This window comes from Melopsittacus undulatus, chromosome 6 (genome assembly GCF_012275295.1).
Source record: "Melopsittacus undulatus isolate bMelUnd1 chromosome 6, bMelUnd1.mat.Z, whole genome shotgun sequence".
NCBI classification, from domain to species: domain Eukaryota; kingdom Metazoa; phylum Chordata; class Aves; order Psittaciformes; family Psittaculidae; genus Melopsittacus; species Melopsittacus undulatus.
Window position 1 is genome coordinate 5,143,966 of NC_047532.1, and position 18,476 is coordinate 5,162,441.

Here is an 18,476-nt window from a genome sequence, read left to right on the forward strand (position 1 = left end):
ATTTTTCCTCTCCAAATAAGCATAATATTCCTTCCTTTTGAATAAAAGAATATAACAAACAGTATGTTTCGTGGACTTACTGGTTTAGCTCCTGCAGTCTCTAGCAGCAGTGGAGAGACATCTGGTCGTTTGTGCTCTGAAATCTCCGAGGTTGTTAATGCGTAACTGCAGGGAAAATACTTTGCTGACTTGTGGAAGGATGGGAACACCAGTTAAGAATTCACTGTAGTTAATGTGTCTGGATGTTCAGCTGGTGAAGAACATCCCCCCTCTCCTTTTTATTTTATAGAAGAAAATTATATATTCTAGTTGTGATTCACTTGTTTTGTGCAACCTTTAGGCAGTTCCCCCTGTTTTTCCATAAAGAGGTTTTCATCACCTGATACCCCAGCTGAAGTTGGCAGTAATCAGCAGATCTGGACTTCCTGCTCATAGACATGACCTTCCCCACCCTTTGTCAACTCTCTGCTGACAAGGAAGGATAGTAAAGAAGGAAATTGTGAATCTTTTAACTTGGCTAAGAACAAAGTTTTCCTCTGAGTTGAACTAAACCCCTAGGAGAAACAGAGTTGAAGCGTACCTGCTTATTAGATAATCAAATTTTGGTTGCTTTGTTGTAAGGTAATAGTATACTTGTTGGGTTTCCCTGTGTTACTGTAGTTGGCTTCCTTAAGATGGTCTTAATTTTCTGCCGTGTATGAGCTGAGAGCAGACTCCTGAGTGAGGGACATGTTATTTCTGCACTACTGTACCATGCTAAAATAGGAAGGAGTTGATACCGTAACTGCCACCATGGTGATCCCGTGCTACAGCCAGATGGGATCTATGGGGTCATGCTGAGGCAGTAGTAGTCTAAATATTCTAGTAAGTTCAGTCTGGTAGGGTAGAGCTCTGCAGTGGTGTGAGAGATGAAGCTTGAAAAGGACAACGTGGACAATGAGCTGAGTGGTGAGTGAAAAGGCAGAAAGTAGCAGAAGCCTTGGGGTAGATTGCTGTCAATAGTAAGTTAGAGAGAAGGTGCTGATGCACATATATGTGTTTCTGTATTTCTATTGTGTAAACATCCCATAGAGATTCATTGCATTCCTAGGACATTGAAACTAAACAGCATGGAATTGGGGTATGGTGGGCGAGTGTAATCTATTGCAGAAGCTAGCAAAAGGAAAACACAGCGAGTTTGTCACTAGTAAAAATAGTCCTAATGTAAATTAAATTCTTAATCCAAGATCCTACTTGTGCAGCTTTTTTTCTTAGCGATAGCATCTTTTCAGTCTTGACCGAGAGCTGATTTTATGGTTCGGGGGGAAGAGCTGAGATGATGGAGGAGAGAAGAGGAGCAAACTTGTAAATCAGTAAGACTTTGAGCATTTCCTAAAGCATCACCTATTAAAGTGTACATCACTCTAGGGGTAAAGAAGATATTTATTTCCCCACGCACACATACTTCACATGTTCTGAAGCTTCTTTAGAAACTCCTATTTTCCATGACCAGGAATGGTGCCCCTTAATTTTTTGAAATGGAATAGGCAAATGTATTTGAATCCAGTAGGCATTACATAGTTAAGGTGCCTTTCAAGCACTGGAATTTGCAGTTAAAAGGAAAATTTCAAAGCATAAGCAGTAAACATGTCATGTTTTGTGTGCATAGTGCCGTTTTCTTTCTTAAAAGCTGTTGTCGAATTAGTGTAATGCTTACAAATATGTTAATACTGCCATCTTTATGAAGATATTCTATGTGTTTTCAAGTCAGTAAATACCAAGGCGGCAGTTACTAGGGGGAAAATATTTTACGCAACTTTGTGCTGCTTCCATCCCATAGCATCTTAATACATTCCCTTATTTTCCTAATTTTACTGTCAGCTTTTTTTTTTATTGTTGTCCTAAAAAAGGGAATGTTGGTTAGTTTTGATGTGTATCCCTGGAGAACTTGTACCTCTTTCAAGGCTTCAGTTTGGATGAGAGCCTCATTCTACTTACGGCTTTATTCAGCTGTTTCCTTTAAAAGCAGCTGTCTTTGTGTTTCTGGTGTCTTCTTGGAATGACTGTGTCTTTAAATGAAGTTACTTGGAATCATAATTCTGTTACAGAAAGCTTGTAAAAAGTTGTTTGAGTTTCAAGCCAAGCTATGTTCTCATTAGAAATACGTCTGAGATTTGAAGGGCATACAGATTTCATCACTGAGCCCAGTCAGAGCTGAATGTACCTGCTGAAACCATTGCACAACTTCCACTGTGAGAGGGTTCATTTGACAGCATGTCACATGCGAGTCTTCAGACAGGCCATGACATCTTCAGATTGCACTGGAGATTTAGAAATGCAGAGAAAGCTGATAGGCTTCCAGTTTAAACAGTAGCAACCCTAGAGGTTGCTGCTACATACTGATAAAAAGGTCAGAAATAAGCCTAATTGGTAAAATGACAGAAATTCACAGAACCAAATAACACCAGTAGCCTTGCAGACTGTATTACTGGGTGGCAACAGGTCACTTATGCTGTAGTGTGACTAACTTACAAGTGAGTTTTACTGTGTCAGAATTGAAGACATAGAGGATTGGAGCAGCTATTTTATAATTTACACGTCTGCAATAATGAGATGCTCCATCCTCTGGAATTCTTGTACTGTTACACACTGAGGTTTTCAGTGCACTTTAATTTTCTCAATAGCAGCTGAAATAAAGTGCCCCTGGAGAGTGTGTGGTGCTGCTCTTCTGTGGAGAAGCACTAATGTAAACTGTGGGCAGTCTTGACTTGACAGCTGTGCTGACAAACCCAGAAAAGATGCTTTTTGCACTAGACAGATGTCGAAGTGTTGGAAACGTTCCAGTGAGAAGCAGAAAAGCTTTATTCTTCCAGTATTTTGTGTCACATGAAGTATGGTTTAAATGAAAGGAATGTTTTCTGATGGGGAATGTTATTGCAGAGCTTTTTAGCATGCAGAGGATTAGCTTGCTAATCACCTCTCTGAGTAACTAGATTCTACCAGTTGTAGAGCAAAATTCTTGATGTTGTGAATAGCGAAGCATAGTGATTAAGGAAACTAGTTATTATTTTAACTTCATTTGATATATTTGCATAGTGCAACTAGTGTCAGAATGTCTCCTGCTTTGCATGTCTTGTGTTAGAATATTTATCAAATATAGACATAGCATTCATCAATAATTTTTTGAGACATTGTCAATTATCTCATGCAAATGAAAACCAAGGAGGATAAGGTTATAGTTAAAAATATGGAATATAGAAGACACCTCTTTGTATTGGGAATTATATCTGATATAAGCTGTGGAGTTTTGTCCTGGGAATTTTAGTTAGCAATATTAATAATTCAGTAAATGCTAAAACTTGCAAGCAAATTCTTCTCCTGACTTAAAACTGTAAAGTTGGTTTTACAAACCCTTTTCCTTTCTTGAGGAAATGAATAGGACACATGATGTTTTGTAGCATCTTCATCTTCTGTATTTGAATTCTTCATAAACCACTTAATTCTGTTAAAATTCACCTGGATGGTGAAGAGGGTGTTTGTTGCAGCAGGTAGGAAGAAGCAATAAATGTATAATCCTGTGCTCTTTTAGAGGGTGTGATCAAGGATGGCTTATGCCTTGTATTGGTATGGCACTGTAAGGTATGCTTTGGGAGGCAATTGCAGTATTAGGAATATTGTATGCTAAAAAGCAGTGTCCTGGACACCAAGTTAACTAAGTAAATGTAAAGATGGACTAAGGGTTATGGCTGATGATATTCCATGTGTTTATACTTCCTCCTTTATTGATGGGCATAGATTTTGTGTTTCATGAAGAGGTTTATGCTTGGAGAATGATTTCGCTTTTGATCCCTTGCAGTTATGTATTTCATCTTAACTGAAGCTTCATTAATAACCTACTTCTTCCCCCAGTTTAAGGATAATGAAGACAGTAGTAAATAAGCCAAAATTCCATGCCTGTGTTTCACTACACTGGATAAAGGGTTTGTTTTTCCTTTTTAGGTACTCTTCCATTCATCAAGATGGAAAGCTCAGATTCTAGTGATAAAGGGAATATCGATCAATCGGAAGCACAGCGTCAGAGGCAGCTGGATCGGTTAGATCGAGAAGAAGCTTTCTATCAGTTTGTAAACAACCTGAGTGAAGAGGACTACAGGCTTATGAGAGACAACAATTTGCTAGGAACACCAGGTAGGTAATGCCTGTGTGTGTACATTTGCAAGGATTGCTTGTAGGTGATTTGTGTCATTTTCTGTTCTCCTGAAACTGTTTCACCCATTTAGTTTGTGTGCTGCAGTTGTGTTCCATGGTAGGAAGTAGCTTCTTGCTGATTTGTGCATATTCAAATTTGAGTGGTCCCCTGACTATTGGAGAGGTAGTCAGGATGTGGGTTCATCAGATACGAAAGCCTAGTGTTTACACAACTTGGTGGGAGCACCCAGAGTTGTTCCAGTTGTGGACCCTTAGACATTTTTGATTGAAAAGTAATCTCCCTTAAGCATCTATGTAAAAGTTTTGTACTGGTGAGTTAAGAGTTTGTAATTAGGGTAAGTAGTTTGGTGTGAGATTCTGCATGGGCATTTTAATGTCAGTTTTCAATTGACTTAATACTTTAAATCGACTCTTTATAGGATGATACCCAATTCAAACCAGTTCTAATTTAAAACATTGCTTGAACTAATCTAAACATTTTTTCATGCTTGTGAAGGTGTTATTCTAAATATTTTACTCTGGACAGCCATTTAATTGGTATAGGTTGACAACAGTTGCTAATAAGTTGCAGAGGTTACAGAACCAGAAAGCACATCTGTCTTGAATAGGTTGAAACTGTTGGATCTTTCTACTTCAGCAAAACTTACTTGGGACAGTCGTGCTGAAGTGTTGGAACTTCCCCTTAGCAACCTGCTTGGCAGTCTCATTATGGCAGGATTTAATTAGACAAAAAGACAAGCAGTGGCTTGTACCTTCTTTAGAAGCTTTTGATAATGCTTGCCATACATACATATGATTTGGAAATATTTTTGGAAAATTTTGCTTATTTTCTAAGGTGAAATTACTGAAGAAGAGTTGCTGAGAAGGCTACACCAAGTTAAAGAAGGTCCGCCACAGCAAAACAGTGATGAGAATAGAGGTATATACAGTATTTGTGAAAACTCTTAACTTTAGCACCCCATACGGACCTTAACTTGAGTGCAGGAGTGGAACAAGTTAAGCCTAGGCAGGTGCAAGGTGAGCTTTGGTTTGGAGCTAAGTGAACATTATGTCTGATACCTGCTGCAGAGGTCAGTCTGGGACAGATTTCACTCATAACGAATCTGTTACTGGTATCAAGATAAAGTTTGATTTAGGTTTGGTTTTGTTTTCTTTTAGTTTTTCTTTCTTTGTTTTCAGAGGTTGTCTTCCTGTGTGCTCCCTTCTGGGATGCTCGTTGGCAATCCTTCTCTTTTTAGTCACCATTCTTCCCTTCCAAAGATGGTACATTGCTTTTATCCCCCTTCTATAGAGATTGGTGGAGGACACTTGGAGCTTACCACTGGGATTCATTCTTTGGTGAGATAGATTTGCTGTAAAGCTATTCTTCAACTGAAGGGTCAAGATAAACTGTAATTGTCTATTTAGCGGTCGATAGATCATCTAATTGTCTGGAAAGGAAAACACAGAATATTGATGTGTTAAGGCACCTGAAATGTGACTTTCCATTCATTTAATGATAGACAGTGTGTTATTTTGATGACTTGCTTGCTATGTGCTGGCTGCAGCCTATCTGTACTTACTAGTAAAATGTCCACTCCTGCTCCCTTAAAAGAGCTCTGGTAGCTAAGAATTGTAATGCTACGTGTGAAACCACAATAGTACTTGATAGGATTAAGCACTTCTAAATTGTCACTTGTTAAACTAAGCAATTATGTTCTTGGAAAAGATCGCTCCAAAATTAGCTCAGTACTCTAATGTTGGTAGTTCCCTGTCTTTTTCACAGGTGCAGAGTCCGCAGAAGATGTTTCAAATGGAGATTCTATAATAGACTGGCTTAATTCAGTCCGACAGACTGGAAATACAACACGAAGTGGGCAACGAGGAAACCAGTCTTGGAGAGCAGTGAGCCGGACTAACCCCAATAGTGGTGACTTCAGATTCAGTTTGGAAATAAATGTCAACCGTAATAATGGGAACACAAATCCAGAAACTGAGAATGAGCCATCTCTAGAGCCTTCCAGTGGGGAGGATTTGGAAAACAGCCAAAGTGACTCTGAAATTCCAAGGTCCGAATCGCCATCCGTAAGGCAGCCTGGATCAGAAAGGAGCACTTCAGAGGAGCTAACAACTGAGGAAGCTTCCCCTCCTAGAGGGCAGAGGAGAGCAAGAAGTAGGAGTCCAGAACAGCGGAGAACGCGGGCTAGGACTGATAGAAGTAGGTCACCTATTAATCCAGTTAGTGAGACTCCTCGCAGGTCTCATCACAATACATCATCTCAAACACTTGACCACTCCTCAGTGAATGAAGTCGAGGGAAGCTCTAGAACTAGGCAGCATGTGACTTTAAGGCAGCATGCAGTGGGGACTGAGATGCCAAGTGAAAATGCAGTTCTGTTTTCAAGCCCTGAAACAAGACCTGCTCCTCAAGCAGCAGGCTCTTCAGAAACTAATGGTACCAGTGAGTCTGCAGCTCCTGGGCAGAGGCCTCCTACCATAGTGCTTGATCTTCAGGTGAGAAGAGTTCGTCCAGGAGAGTATCGGCAAAGAGACAGCATAGCCAACAGAACTCGGTCCAGGTCCCAAACACCCAACAACACTGTCACCTATGAAAGTGAACGGGGAGGGTTTAGGCGCACGTTTTCACGTTCAGAAAGGGCTGGAGTGAGAACTTATGTCAGTACCATTAGGATTCCAATCCGTAGGATCTTAAATACAGGCTTAAGTGAGACTACATCAGTTGCTATTCAGACTATGCTAAGGCAGATAATGACAGGCTTTGGAGAGCTGAGTTACTTTATGTATAGTGATAGCGATGCAGACCCTAATGGCCCAACTCCAAATCAGAATGTGGATGCTTCTGAGCCACAGAATGGAGGTGGTGGTACTTCAGGCAATGAAAATACAGATGTTAGCTCAGGGGAGGTGTATGAAGGTGGCAATGAAGGTGGTTCAACATCTGGTGCCAGGCGGGAAGGTCGGAATACAAGGGGTTCAGTCACATTTGAAGAAAGTGGTTCTCTCCCATTCCTTAGCCTAGCACAGTTTTTCCTGCTAAATGAAGATGATGATGACCAACCAAGAGGACTCACCAAAGAACAAATTGACAACCTAGCAATGAGGAATTTTGGTGAGAGCGATGCTCTGAAAACCTGTAGTGTGTGTATTACCGAGTACACGGAAGGCAACAAGCTCCGGAAGCTGCCTTGTTCACACGAGTATCACGTCCACTGCATTGATCGCTGGTTATCGGAGAATTCCACTTGTCCCATTTGTCGCAGAGCAGTCTTAGCTTCCGGTAACAGAGAGAGTGTTGTCTAAATGAGATCTGGATTTATGGCCAAGCAGCTAGTGTGATAGTGATGGGCAAAGAAGTCACTTCCTTTATGGCCACTTTTTGAGTGGTACCTCAATGTATAGTAATGACTTGGAGTGAATCTTCCCTCATGAAAGCCTTTTCTCTGAATTCAAGCTTTTAAAATTGGAAAGTTTCTTTAATTAGAGTTTTTGAGATTTAGTCAGTTTGGGTGTTAAATTTCACTTGTCCAAAGACATCTACTCACTTAAACATACTTTCTTTTTCTTTGTGAAGAGTATTAAGTTCTTTCTCCCACCCAGCCCCTGCCATCCCAGTCCAATAAACGTTACGTCCTCAAGATTGTGCTTATGAGGAGTTCTTGGAGAAGTCATCCCAGCTAAATGTACTTGAATCAAGGAGGAGTTTTTGCAAGAAATCCAACTATCTGAAAGAATGATGTGAACTTAATTGCACACTTGAACCTACTTTTAAGTTTCATCCTGGGTTGATATTGGACATGTCTGTGTAAATAACACTAATGTTAGTTAACCCTTTCCCCATCACTATGACACGCTGTAGGATGAGCTGTTAGCTTAACTGGGATATTTATCTTGTTGTGGAAATATAAGAATTGCCTATGCTTGTTTAAATAAAGAAGAAAAAAAATCTGTTTTAAAATTGTAAAGCTTTTTTGTAGGAGCTCAGTACTTTTCCAATGCACTGTTGTACTAACGCATTAAGAATTAAAATTGTACCATGCTTAGAAATCAAGAATGCTTTTCATACAAAACCCACCACACAGAGAGCAAACTAAATACGAGAGAGCTGCTTTTGTGACTGTGTACCTGTCAAGAGCAGTGCATATCTGTACTATTTATGTGAACAGCTACTGTAATATAAACCCAATTGAATTAGACATCTTAATTGCATTAAAAAAATGGAAATTAAATGTTATAATTGCAGTGTTTTGGCTTGGAAATGCCACCAAAAAGGAGATTATTCTAGTGGAGTGGCTGGTTATTGCTTGGTATGGTTGCTAATACATGATACTACAAACCAGTATGTACCAGTTCATTCAATGAGGTTTATGCTTCATTTTCTATCAACTTCGAATTTTGGAGGCAACTGTCTGTAACTGTTCAGCAAATACGTATTGACAGGGTTAGGTTTTTTTCTTCCCTAACACTTCTGATTATATTGGCATCCTCTGCATCTGTTGAGTGAACATGCTGATACATCCAGTGTTAGTAGCCTGTGACTTCAGAGCCACAGGAAAATAACTCAAGTGTTAACTGGAAGCTATTATCAGAGTTAGATTAAATTTGAAAATGATAATTGATTATGGGATTACACTTAACTGTGCAGCCAGGGCTAAGAATATCAAAACTCTTTATGCTCCTATTGGACATATTAAAATGGGATTAATTTACGTTTTAAATTGTGTGTGACATTGAAATGGAGAATTGGAGAACGTACCTCAGCTCATCTGTATCAGGGAAAAGATCCTTCACCCTCAATGATCAGTTTTGTTCTATTCTGTAATGATTATTTTCTGGCTTTTGCATGTGACAGGGAAAGCAATATGTATTTGGACTCCAGGGCAGTAGTTGCTGAGGGATATGAACTGCTCTTGCTGGCTCTGTGGGAATCATGCTTGTTCCTCACATGATAAAACCAAAGCTGGCTTATCTCTTTTTTTCTTTTCCTAATTAAAACACATTTGGTGTTTTACAGTGGTGGTTGCATAAACTGTAGTCTCTGCTCGAAGCCATTTGAACATCTCATCAGCTAGTTAATGATTCCACAATGTCCCAAAATTCCAAAGTTTTCCTACGTGTGCATTTTGTGGTGCTTGGTTCAGTGGGAAACCCTGACTGGCTCTTGAGCTGACTTTCCTCCTGGTGGGGCTTCCTGCGTGCGTTCTTCTTGAACAGACGAATCAATAAGCTTGTGGGGTTTGCATTTTTCCCTCTTGACATGCATCACTGTGTAATTGGAAATGAGCTGTTTCAGGTGCTGGACTCTCTATGCCAAAATTTCCTCAACAAAATAATACTTCTGAATTTCTTCTAGTAGCCTTCACGTTGCAAATGCATACACTATCAGTTGCAGTTTCCAGTAGCTTTACCGACTTACGGAGCATAGAATTGGAAGGAGAAAAAACCCTCTTTATGTGAATATCATGGTAGATTTCAAAACCTGATGTACATCTCTGAGGACTAACTGGTAACCAGAAAGAAAGGAGCCCACTGGTGCAAATCAATGTGAAGCACGGCTGTGATACCTGTCATTCAACATAGCTTTCTTTTTAACGGTCTGAGTTTCCAGTAACTGTTCACATTGGTAGAATCAACTTTACAGTTTTGTTATAGCTTAATAGTGGCATGCCTTAACATTTTATCTTTCTGTAACAATAGCAACTAATAAAATATTGGAGGTTTCCCAAATGGTACCAAGAACAAATAATTTAATCTCAGGTCAGGAGACCTTGAGTGTTCTCAATGTTTTCTATGCCTTTTCCAGTGCTGAGCGTGCTCATGAAGGTGCTGGGGGGAGTTCTTGTGTGATGGCTGGAGGAGTTGGCAGAATTAAATTGCTGATACAGCAAAGACCTCTTTTTTTGTAGCTGAGTCATCTGTTGGCCTCTGGTAATTCAACTTCTATTCTTCTGAAGTTAGATGGGAGTTAGAAAAAGCTGGTGTTAACTCTTGGGTTGCTAACCAAATATGAAGGATGTTCTTAATATAACAGGGTTCACAATTAGCCTATTTTACAGCTTATGGATCATTTTGCTAATGTGAATTTGTACTTGCCACTTAATCTTAGAATCACAGAATAGGTAGGGTTGGAAAGGACCTTAAGATCATCCAGTTCCAACCCACCCACCATGGACAGGGACACCTCACACTAAACCATATCGCCCAAGGCTTCATCCAGCCTGGCCTTGAACACTGCCAGGGATGGAGCATTCACAACTTCTTTGGGCAGCCCATTCCAGTGCCTCACCACCCTTACAGTCAAGAACTTCATCCTTATATCCAGTCTAAATTTCCCCTGTTTAAGTTTGAACCCGTCCCTTAGGTAACAATTTCATGCAGGGATCCAGCCATGTTAACTCCTGCCTGTAGCCACAGAAGGGTTAAAATGGCTAATGTTATGTTCAAAGGCCTTGTACAGCACTAGGGAGTGAGGAGGCAGAGGCTGCCTGGCTGCCTCTGCTGCCTGGTTTGCAGTGCCACCGTGTGGGAGCCTCTCTCAGCCTTCCTTGCTCCGAGCACAGAATCCTGCTCAGAGCAGCGTGGTTCCTTTCACACTGAAGGCTGTGGCTTTATTTTTGAAGGGAGTTCTTTGTTATTGCTCCCTTCAGTAGTTATCATGGTGGCTTTGTCACACTGCTAAACCATCCACGCTCCTGCTGGGAATATCTTGTCTGGTGTGAGAGCTTAATTCCTTTCCTCCTTGTACCAACAGGACCTTAATACACAGCAAGTCACAAGGCCAAAGCAGAGAAGAACGCACAGTGGTTTTGTTATTTAACAGCATGTTTGATAGTTTAACTCAGATTATGAACCAATACAGAGTTTTGGGTGCTTGCATTCTTTTTAACTGGGGCTTAGTCCATTAAAAGGCTGTGAAGGTACTCCTGGGGTTTGTTACGTTTCTCTTTGCACAGATTGGGGTTTCTATTGCAGAGGAGTTGTAGGCAGTGAATTGATCTCCTTTAAAAATGATTTGATTGGTGTAGGTAGTGCACATTGCTCAATAAATGACCTTTTGTAAGGCGGCTGGATGTGCAGGTGCAGCAGCTGCACTGACACGAATATCCCAGCAGTGCTGAAGGAGCTGGAATTGTCCATTGTGCCCACTTGCAGATGAATGGAGTTCCCACCACAGTTGGCACAATGGACCACAATGGCTGTCACTCCAGTTTTCTGTCACTTGGCTGGATTATGCAAATGTGGCAAGTCCAAGTGATGTTTCCTGGTGTATCTGTATCCATGTTTATCTCCAAATGGTTGCCTACACAAAGAGGAGGTTCCCTGTGCTCTCCTAATGATGAGGATCTGATGTGATGAGAAGAGGAATGCAGTTACAGTCTGACCATGGGTCTCTGCCTTTTAACAGTGCAACGAGGGAGTTTCTGAATCTCCCAGCATGATCTTCACCATCACACTATGATACAAAGCATCATGTTGGCTTAGCCACAGCCTTACGGTTAGGTTGGGATGCTTTTCATTAATGTTCACATATATATGTTTCAATATATGTTCACATAACTGATGTCTTGTTTTTCTCACTGACCACCCTTGCTCCCTGTTCAGGGAAGGGTGTGTAGTACACATGGAGCTGGTGAGGTTCAGTGGTTAGGGCAAAGCCTGCCTGCGCCTCTGCCTTCTCCCAGCAGGAGGTGCTTTGGATGAGGCTTGGCCTGGAGCCACGTTAGGGGAATTTGTAACAAATTCAGACTATTTCCCACCCTCACATACACTGGGCTTTTTGTTTGTTTGGCTAGGGAGGGAAGGAGGAGGGTGGAGAGAGAATCAAGGGTAACTGACTTAAAGTACATAAAACTTGTGTTTTCATCTGTTATACCAGGGCTTTCCCAACCTCCTTTTGATAGAAGATACATCTTTATCTTGTCTTTTTTTTTAATGGGAAAACATGCCATTGAGTTTCTTTTGATTGTTTCATCTGGTTTTGTTCCCTTAAGCTAAAATACCGAGGCCTCTTCCTGCATTTCACTACCTGTTAGTAAGGCTGTTGGTTTGGAAGCCCTCAATTCCACTGAGAATATAACAGGTTTCTTTATTTTTCCTTATTTTCCCCTTTTTTCTTTTGTACAGTGCTTTACATCTGTTTCTACTGGACATGTTTAATACTAAATGGTACTCTGAGGTCATGGGACAAGAGTTTGACCAGATTTGCTAGCTAACATTTAGGAGGAGTTTGTTCCCTATGTAAGATGTCATAATGCAAATTTAAATAGACTCAATAAAATGCATGAATTGTTCATTTTGTGCTTGATCATCACTCCTTGGGTTTGTCCTTCTTATGGTGGGAATGTGCTGGAGTGAACAATGGTGGATGTGGTAGGAATCTATTTCTTCCATAGGCTTTTTCGCTTGAGGCTGGGCAGAAAGGAAGGCGCCAGAATGGTAGAGTTGGCTTCTTGGAAGGATTTATTGCTCCTTGCTACATAAAACTGAAGCAACAGATCACACTGTCCCAGCCTGGTGTAAATCTGTCAGTGGATGATGTGAGATACCAAAGCAGTGTCTGCACGTGGTCTGTTGGGTCATAGCAGTGACTCCTATGGATGCCGCCAGTACCAGGGCCCAGTCATCAGGGCTGAGTCTCCCTAAAACCACAGTGTTCAGTGGCTTTCATGAGGATCTAAAACCATCCTAAAGTCAGTAGCTGATGTACGTGCAAAGACTTGAGTGGGAAGGGAATTTTTCAGGGTGTGGGAAGGCATCTTCATTATCAGCTTCCCTCACCTCAGCTCCCCCGAGGGGCGTGATGACAGTAAAACAAGGCAGGGTAGGAAGGTGATGGATAGCTTGGAAATGCAACACCCGGTGTTTTGGGTGCCATGATGCTCAACAGCACTGTGGGTGTTGCTCTTCGGTGGGTAAGGAGGAAAGCTGTGGGCTTCTCCAAGGTTGCACTGAGTCAGGATTCAGCTCCAGTTCCCTCTTTCCACACGGAGAGCTCTTGGATAAGGGTGGTCTCTATTTCCCTCCCATTCCCATATGCTTTGTCTTGAGCTCCGTGGTCTGTCCTTGCTCTGCAAGTGTGCAGTTCCATCTGAAACTGAGTCTTTAATGTTGGTGTCAACTCTTACTTTGGTGACTTCATCCATGAAGCAGTTCCCACACTCTGTATCAGGAGTTCTTTGCTAGGTCGCTCTCTCCAGCCCCACATCTCCCTTTAGGAAGTCCTTTGGTTTGGGTTCTATATATTTCTTCCTTAAAAGCTGCCGATCAACCCCAATGGCTGCCCCATCCCTGGCAGTGTTCAAGGCCAGGTTGGACACAGGGGCTTGGAGCAGCTGCTCCAGTGGAAGGTGTCCCTGCCTGTGGCAGGGGTTGGAACTGGATGAGCTTTAAGGTCCCTTCCAACCCAAACCAGTCTGGGATTCTGTGACTCAAATTGCTTAGAGTCCAACCCAGCCTTGGAGCACGTGTGTGGCTGACTTCATCCCTATGTTTGTTTTCTTTAATGTATTTGAGGTCTTTGTCCTGGCCTGTAAAACTTTATATAACCTTGTTCCTCCCTTTTGGTGCTTAGACCTGTAACCTTTTACACTGTACTAGTCCTGCCCTAAGGGCACGTGTCTGTGGCAGATCCAGACCTTCACAGGGGAATGTGTTTGGCCCTTTGCTGGTCCTGCTGCTGGGTGGGAGGAGAAAGGTCGTGTTTGGCAAACGTGTCCATCCCAGAGTGATGGGAGTGCAGGAGTATCCATGTATGCAGGGGGGTTCTCACCTCCAAAAGGGCTCTTCTGGAAGAAGTGGGATCCAGGGCTTGGAAACAGAGGAGGAGAGGAAAGAAAAGGCTGCTGCTCATTCACCCTTCCCAGCTGCTTCAAGCGCAGTTGAACCTGTTTCAGGGCTGTTAATATAATAAACTTATATTCAGCTCTGTTGTGGCTCCCTAAACCCTTACAATGAGGTTATATAGGGAAAATTAAACCTACTTTTTAGTCTTGAACTGGAGGGGCATTGTCTGTGACGCTAATGAGATGCTGGTGCTGCATGCTCCAACTGTTCCCCTGAATAAATCCCCTGTTCAGCCAAGCATGTGGAAATGCAGGCGGCAAGTCCCCTCAACAATGATTACTTCATAAACCAGGAGTCCTCCCATATTTGCTGAGGGTTTCTTGGATGTGGGCACCCTACACCAGCACCATCCTGGGTTCTTAAGGAAAAGGCTGAGGCGGCATCCTTGTGATAGCATTGGGAGTCGGATTATGGGGGTTGTGGTGGGTTCTCCCATGGTAGCAGCAGCAGGGACACTGGCCAGGCTCTCGGTTGTCAGCAGGGATTGTTGTTTGCCCTGGTTTGATATCTATGGATGCATCTGCAGAACGTGATACCTCCAGGCTCAAGGTTCGAGGCTGTTGCTTCTTTGCTCTGGAGCAGGAGCTTTGCTCATTGTGATGGGTCCTGTATGAAAAGCCATGAGGCAGGAAAGTGCCTGGCTCAGTTTCTTGGCTCTGGTCGTTTCCCTTCACAGCCCTGACACCATCCCAGACCAAGACCTTGCCCACAGGCTGCCTAATGATCAGGGACTGGAGCACCTCCTGTATGAAGACAGGCTGAGAAAGTTGGGGCTGTTCAGCCTGGAGAAGAGAAGGCTGCGTGGAGACCTCATAGCAGCTTCCAGTATCTGCAGGGAGCCTACAGGGATGCTGGGGAGGGACTGTTCATTAGGGACTGTAGTGATAGGACAAGGGGTAATGGGTTGAAACTTAAACAGCAGAGGTTTAGACTGGATCTAAGGAAGAAATTCTTTCCTGTGAGGGTGGTGAGGCACTGGAATGGGTTGCCCAGGGAGGTTGTGAATGCTCCATCCCTGGCAGTGTTCAAGGCCAGGTTGGACAGAGCCTTGGGTGATACAGTTTAGTGTGAGGTGTCCCTGCCCATGGCAGGGGGGTTGGAACTGGATGATCTTGAGGTCCTTTCCAACCCTAACTATTCTATGATTCTAATACTGAAGGGTGCTGTGGGTGTGAAAGCTCTTGAAGCTATTTCAGGAGCGGGTTCGTCTGATCCCAGAGCAGGGATCTGTGACATGAAGGGAGGTGGGATTGCTGCATACCCGCACGGAGCATCGCTCGCTGCTGGCCGAGGGGAAGCAGCACCAGGCAAGCGAAAGGCAGGAGGATCTGCAGTGGGAGGAACAGTTTAGGCTCTGACTTCTAAACAACCTAGATAAATCCCAAATAAACTTGGAAATGACTCGGTCTTTGCTGCTGGCACCTTTGGCATCCTCTTGCTTTAATGTGTAAAGATGCATCTAAATAAACTGAAATACTGTGGGAGGCTGGAAAATGCCCTAAAAGCTGGTTGCTGTTGGCAGTGCTGCTTGTCCATCTTCCCTACATGTGTGGGGGACAGGAAGGACAGGGGATGGGAAATAATGGAGGGGGATGAAGGACAGAAGAGGGGAAGGGAAAAAGGAGGTGAATTAAACTGAAGGAAAACTAGGTAAAGGTGAACAAGGAAAAGGCTTTTGAACTGTGCTCATCTGAGTGGGGTGGGTAAAAACACCAACACAGGTGGAAGAAGAACACGGGCAGAAGAAAACCATGGGGATCCTCAGGGTTGGGTCACGAGGGTGCAAAGCAGGTCCAGAAGAAGAGACCTGGGGACCATGGGTTTGGGGTGATGCAGGGTCAGCCATGGCACTGGTCCCACCTGGCCAATGCTCCGGATGAGCAGCAATGGATGATAACCACACAACCCTGACCCGAGCTGCATGTAGAGTGGTAGCTGGAGCAGGTGAGGACAATGGGGACACACACACACACACTCACACCCTGCAGCCACAGGAGGGGCTGTTTACACAACCCTGCCGAAAAAGCCCCCATGCTGTGTGTGTTCCCAGTGCGGGATCAAGTGGGGCTGCAGGAGACTGGGAGAGACTTGTTCGGTGCAGCTCTTGTGCCAGCATCAAAAGGCAGCACACCCCGAAGCCTCGGCCGGGATACAGCATGAACAGCAAACGGCTCCAAACGGAATCAGTGCTTCTTGCAGCCCAATGTGCTGCTCTGTTCCTGCACTTGTGGGGTGGCCTTGGTCTGGCTCCTGGGTACCACAGGGAGCCTGGTCTGTCCACTGCCTCCCAGCCACACATACCTTGCACTCCCCCCTCTCCTCCTTCTTCCATGCCTCCACTGTGCTGTTTGCCTTAGATCTAAGCACAGATGCATTTTTCCTGCCTGGCTTTGCCCTGCTGCCAGTATTAAGCGGTTTCCCATATTGCGTTTTGAAAAGTCCCTGGGACCCAACCCTCAAGGATACGAGCGTAACCCGAGCTCACCCCAATGCTCATCCCCTCCAGCATGTTCTTTCCCTTCTTTGACACATCCCAGGACCTGGGGATGGATGCCTCGCACTGCATTTGGGGCAGAGGATCCCAAACCCCCCCAAGTCAATGCCCTCCCATCCCTGCCGAGCATGGGTGCAGCTGCACAGCCCTGAGAAGGGATCGGTCCCAAATGATTGATTGCTTTACATAATGACAGCAAAGCAATGGCTCTAGGAAGGAGTTGCATTTAGAGGCAGAGATGATTAAAAAGAGACACTTGGGCCACTCATCAATGCCTCCTTCAAAGGCATTTGCAGACTGGGTTTGGGTGGTTTATTTATTATTTAAGGATTATAATATTTAAGAGTCCTGCAGAAGGAAAACAGATGGAGAAGACAATGAAAGAAAACAAGCCCAGCCCAGAGCCTGCAGGGAGAGGAGCAAAAAAGCCCCCCCAGATGCCCAGTAACCACTTGCAGGTGGTCAGCCTCCCCCACTGGCACCCATACATGGGTATATATGTGAGAGTATGCATGTATAAATTAACAGTAACAGCTAAATGGAGCTGTAGATGCCCTATATGCCATTCACATACACATAGAGCTAAAACCATATGTAATTTGTAACTATTAACCTAAAACATTGACATGTGGTTCACATTTAAGATATAAAACATCCATGTAAATGTTGCCTTTTGTAAGTACAAATGTAAACCATTATCTAGAATCAGCTTGTTTTAATCCATGCTCTCGCAATGTTAATGCATGAATAGCTACATAAACACTTAACTATTGTGTTACGATAATGAAAACACCCTTTTTTGGTTGCTGTTGCTTGGTTTGGTCTTTTCCAGTTTGCTGGAAAACTCAGGGATTTGTTCTGATCTAAACCACTCTTTTTTCCCCACTTTTCCAGCTTTCCATCCATTAGAGCCAGCCCCAGGAGCCTGTCAGAGCCTTGATCTCAACCAGCAGTGAGGTTGAGTGGGGATTCCCACTGGGCACATGCACAAACACACCTCTGGAGGTACATCTATACATATGTATCTATGCATTGATTTACCTGGAGCTTGCAGAGATGGGCTGTGATGGGCTCATCCATCCCTCTCTGGGTGTCTCTGTGGGTATGCAGCCTGCTGTTATCACACCCCCCAGCACCATCTCCTGATGTGGAGGGATGATCGCAGTATTCAGGTCACATTGGCTGCTGTGTTACCTGTAAATGAAGCTCTGTGCAGCTCCACATGCTCACATGGTGTTTTCCACTCTCAGGCCTGGGATGCAGCTGTGTCCCTGCATGCACCGCACCAAGTCCTTCAGAGCAGCTTGTTGCTGTATTCTCATTCCCTTTGAATCTCTATTTACCAGCTGTTATCTCCTGGTGGGTCCTGGTTTTAAAGCCTATTTGCAGTAAACATCCCTAACTTGAAAAAGGGTTGAGATGCACTTTAAAATAGGAAAAAAAGCCTGAGCTGTACAAAACTAATGCATCCATCAGCTTTCATCTAATGGCAATTGAAGCAGCCAGCATAAACAAATCATTAATACAAAGCCCTTGATAAAAGCCTTGTTTTCAATGTCTCACAGCCACAGGAACATCACTTATGCAAAATCAGCCCTGGTGTTTCCCACCCTCAACCATCCCATGACTGCTTCTATTGACAGAAAAGAGTAGCTCTCCTGTGATCAGTGCTAACACCTGGGAGGCCTCACCATGCCCCAGAACTGCTGCCAAAAGGGTGAAATGATACTACTAATAGTAGTTAAAAGACAGGCTGTGGTGCTGTCCCTGTATGAGAACCCCCATGGAGCAAATGCACTGGTTGATGGAAGCCAAGGCTATACTCAGGGCAATGGAGGGGAGCCTGTCTTTGTCACAGGGATCTCACTGGCACCACTTTGGGCACCAAGATGCTCTCAGCTTCATTGGCTTTAGTTCTTTATGCCTTGGCAGGGACAAGGACCAACCCCATTGC

At 43.5% G+C, this 18,476-nt stretch overlaps 1 protein-coding gene across 2 annotated transcripts; it reads left to right on the forward strand.

Annotated features, from left to right (window-relative positions):
• Positions 1-931: 931 nt before the first annotated feature.
• On the forward strand, positions 932-10,074 carry RLIM (ring finger protein, LIM domain interacting). 2 transcript variants are annotated; one of them, XM_034063891.1, is made up of 3 exons: positions 932-948; positions 3,979-4,167; positions 5,954-10,074. In XM_034063891.1, the coding sequence occupies exons 2-3, from the start codon at positions 3,999-4,001 to the stop codon at positions 7,486-7,488; spliced, it is 1,704 nt and encodes a 567-aa protein (XP_033919782.1). In that variant the 5' UTR covers positions 932-948; positions 3,979-3,998; the 3' UTR covers positions 7,489-10,074. The 2 variants fall into 2 exon arrangements, with proteins under 2 accessions (XP_033919782.1, XP_033919781.1); XM_034063890.1 differs by lacking the exon at positions 932-948 and adding an exon at positions 5,024-5,107.
• Positions 10,075-18,476: the final 8,402 nt, after the last annotated feature.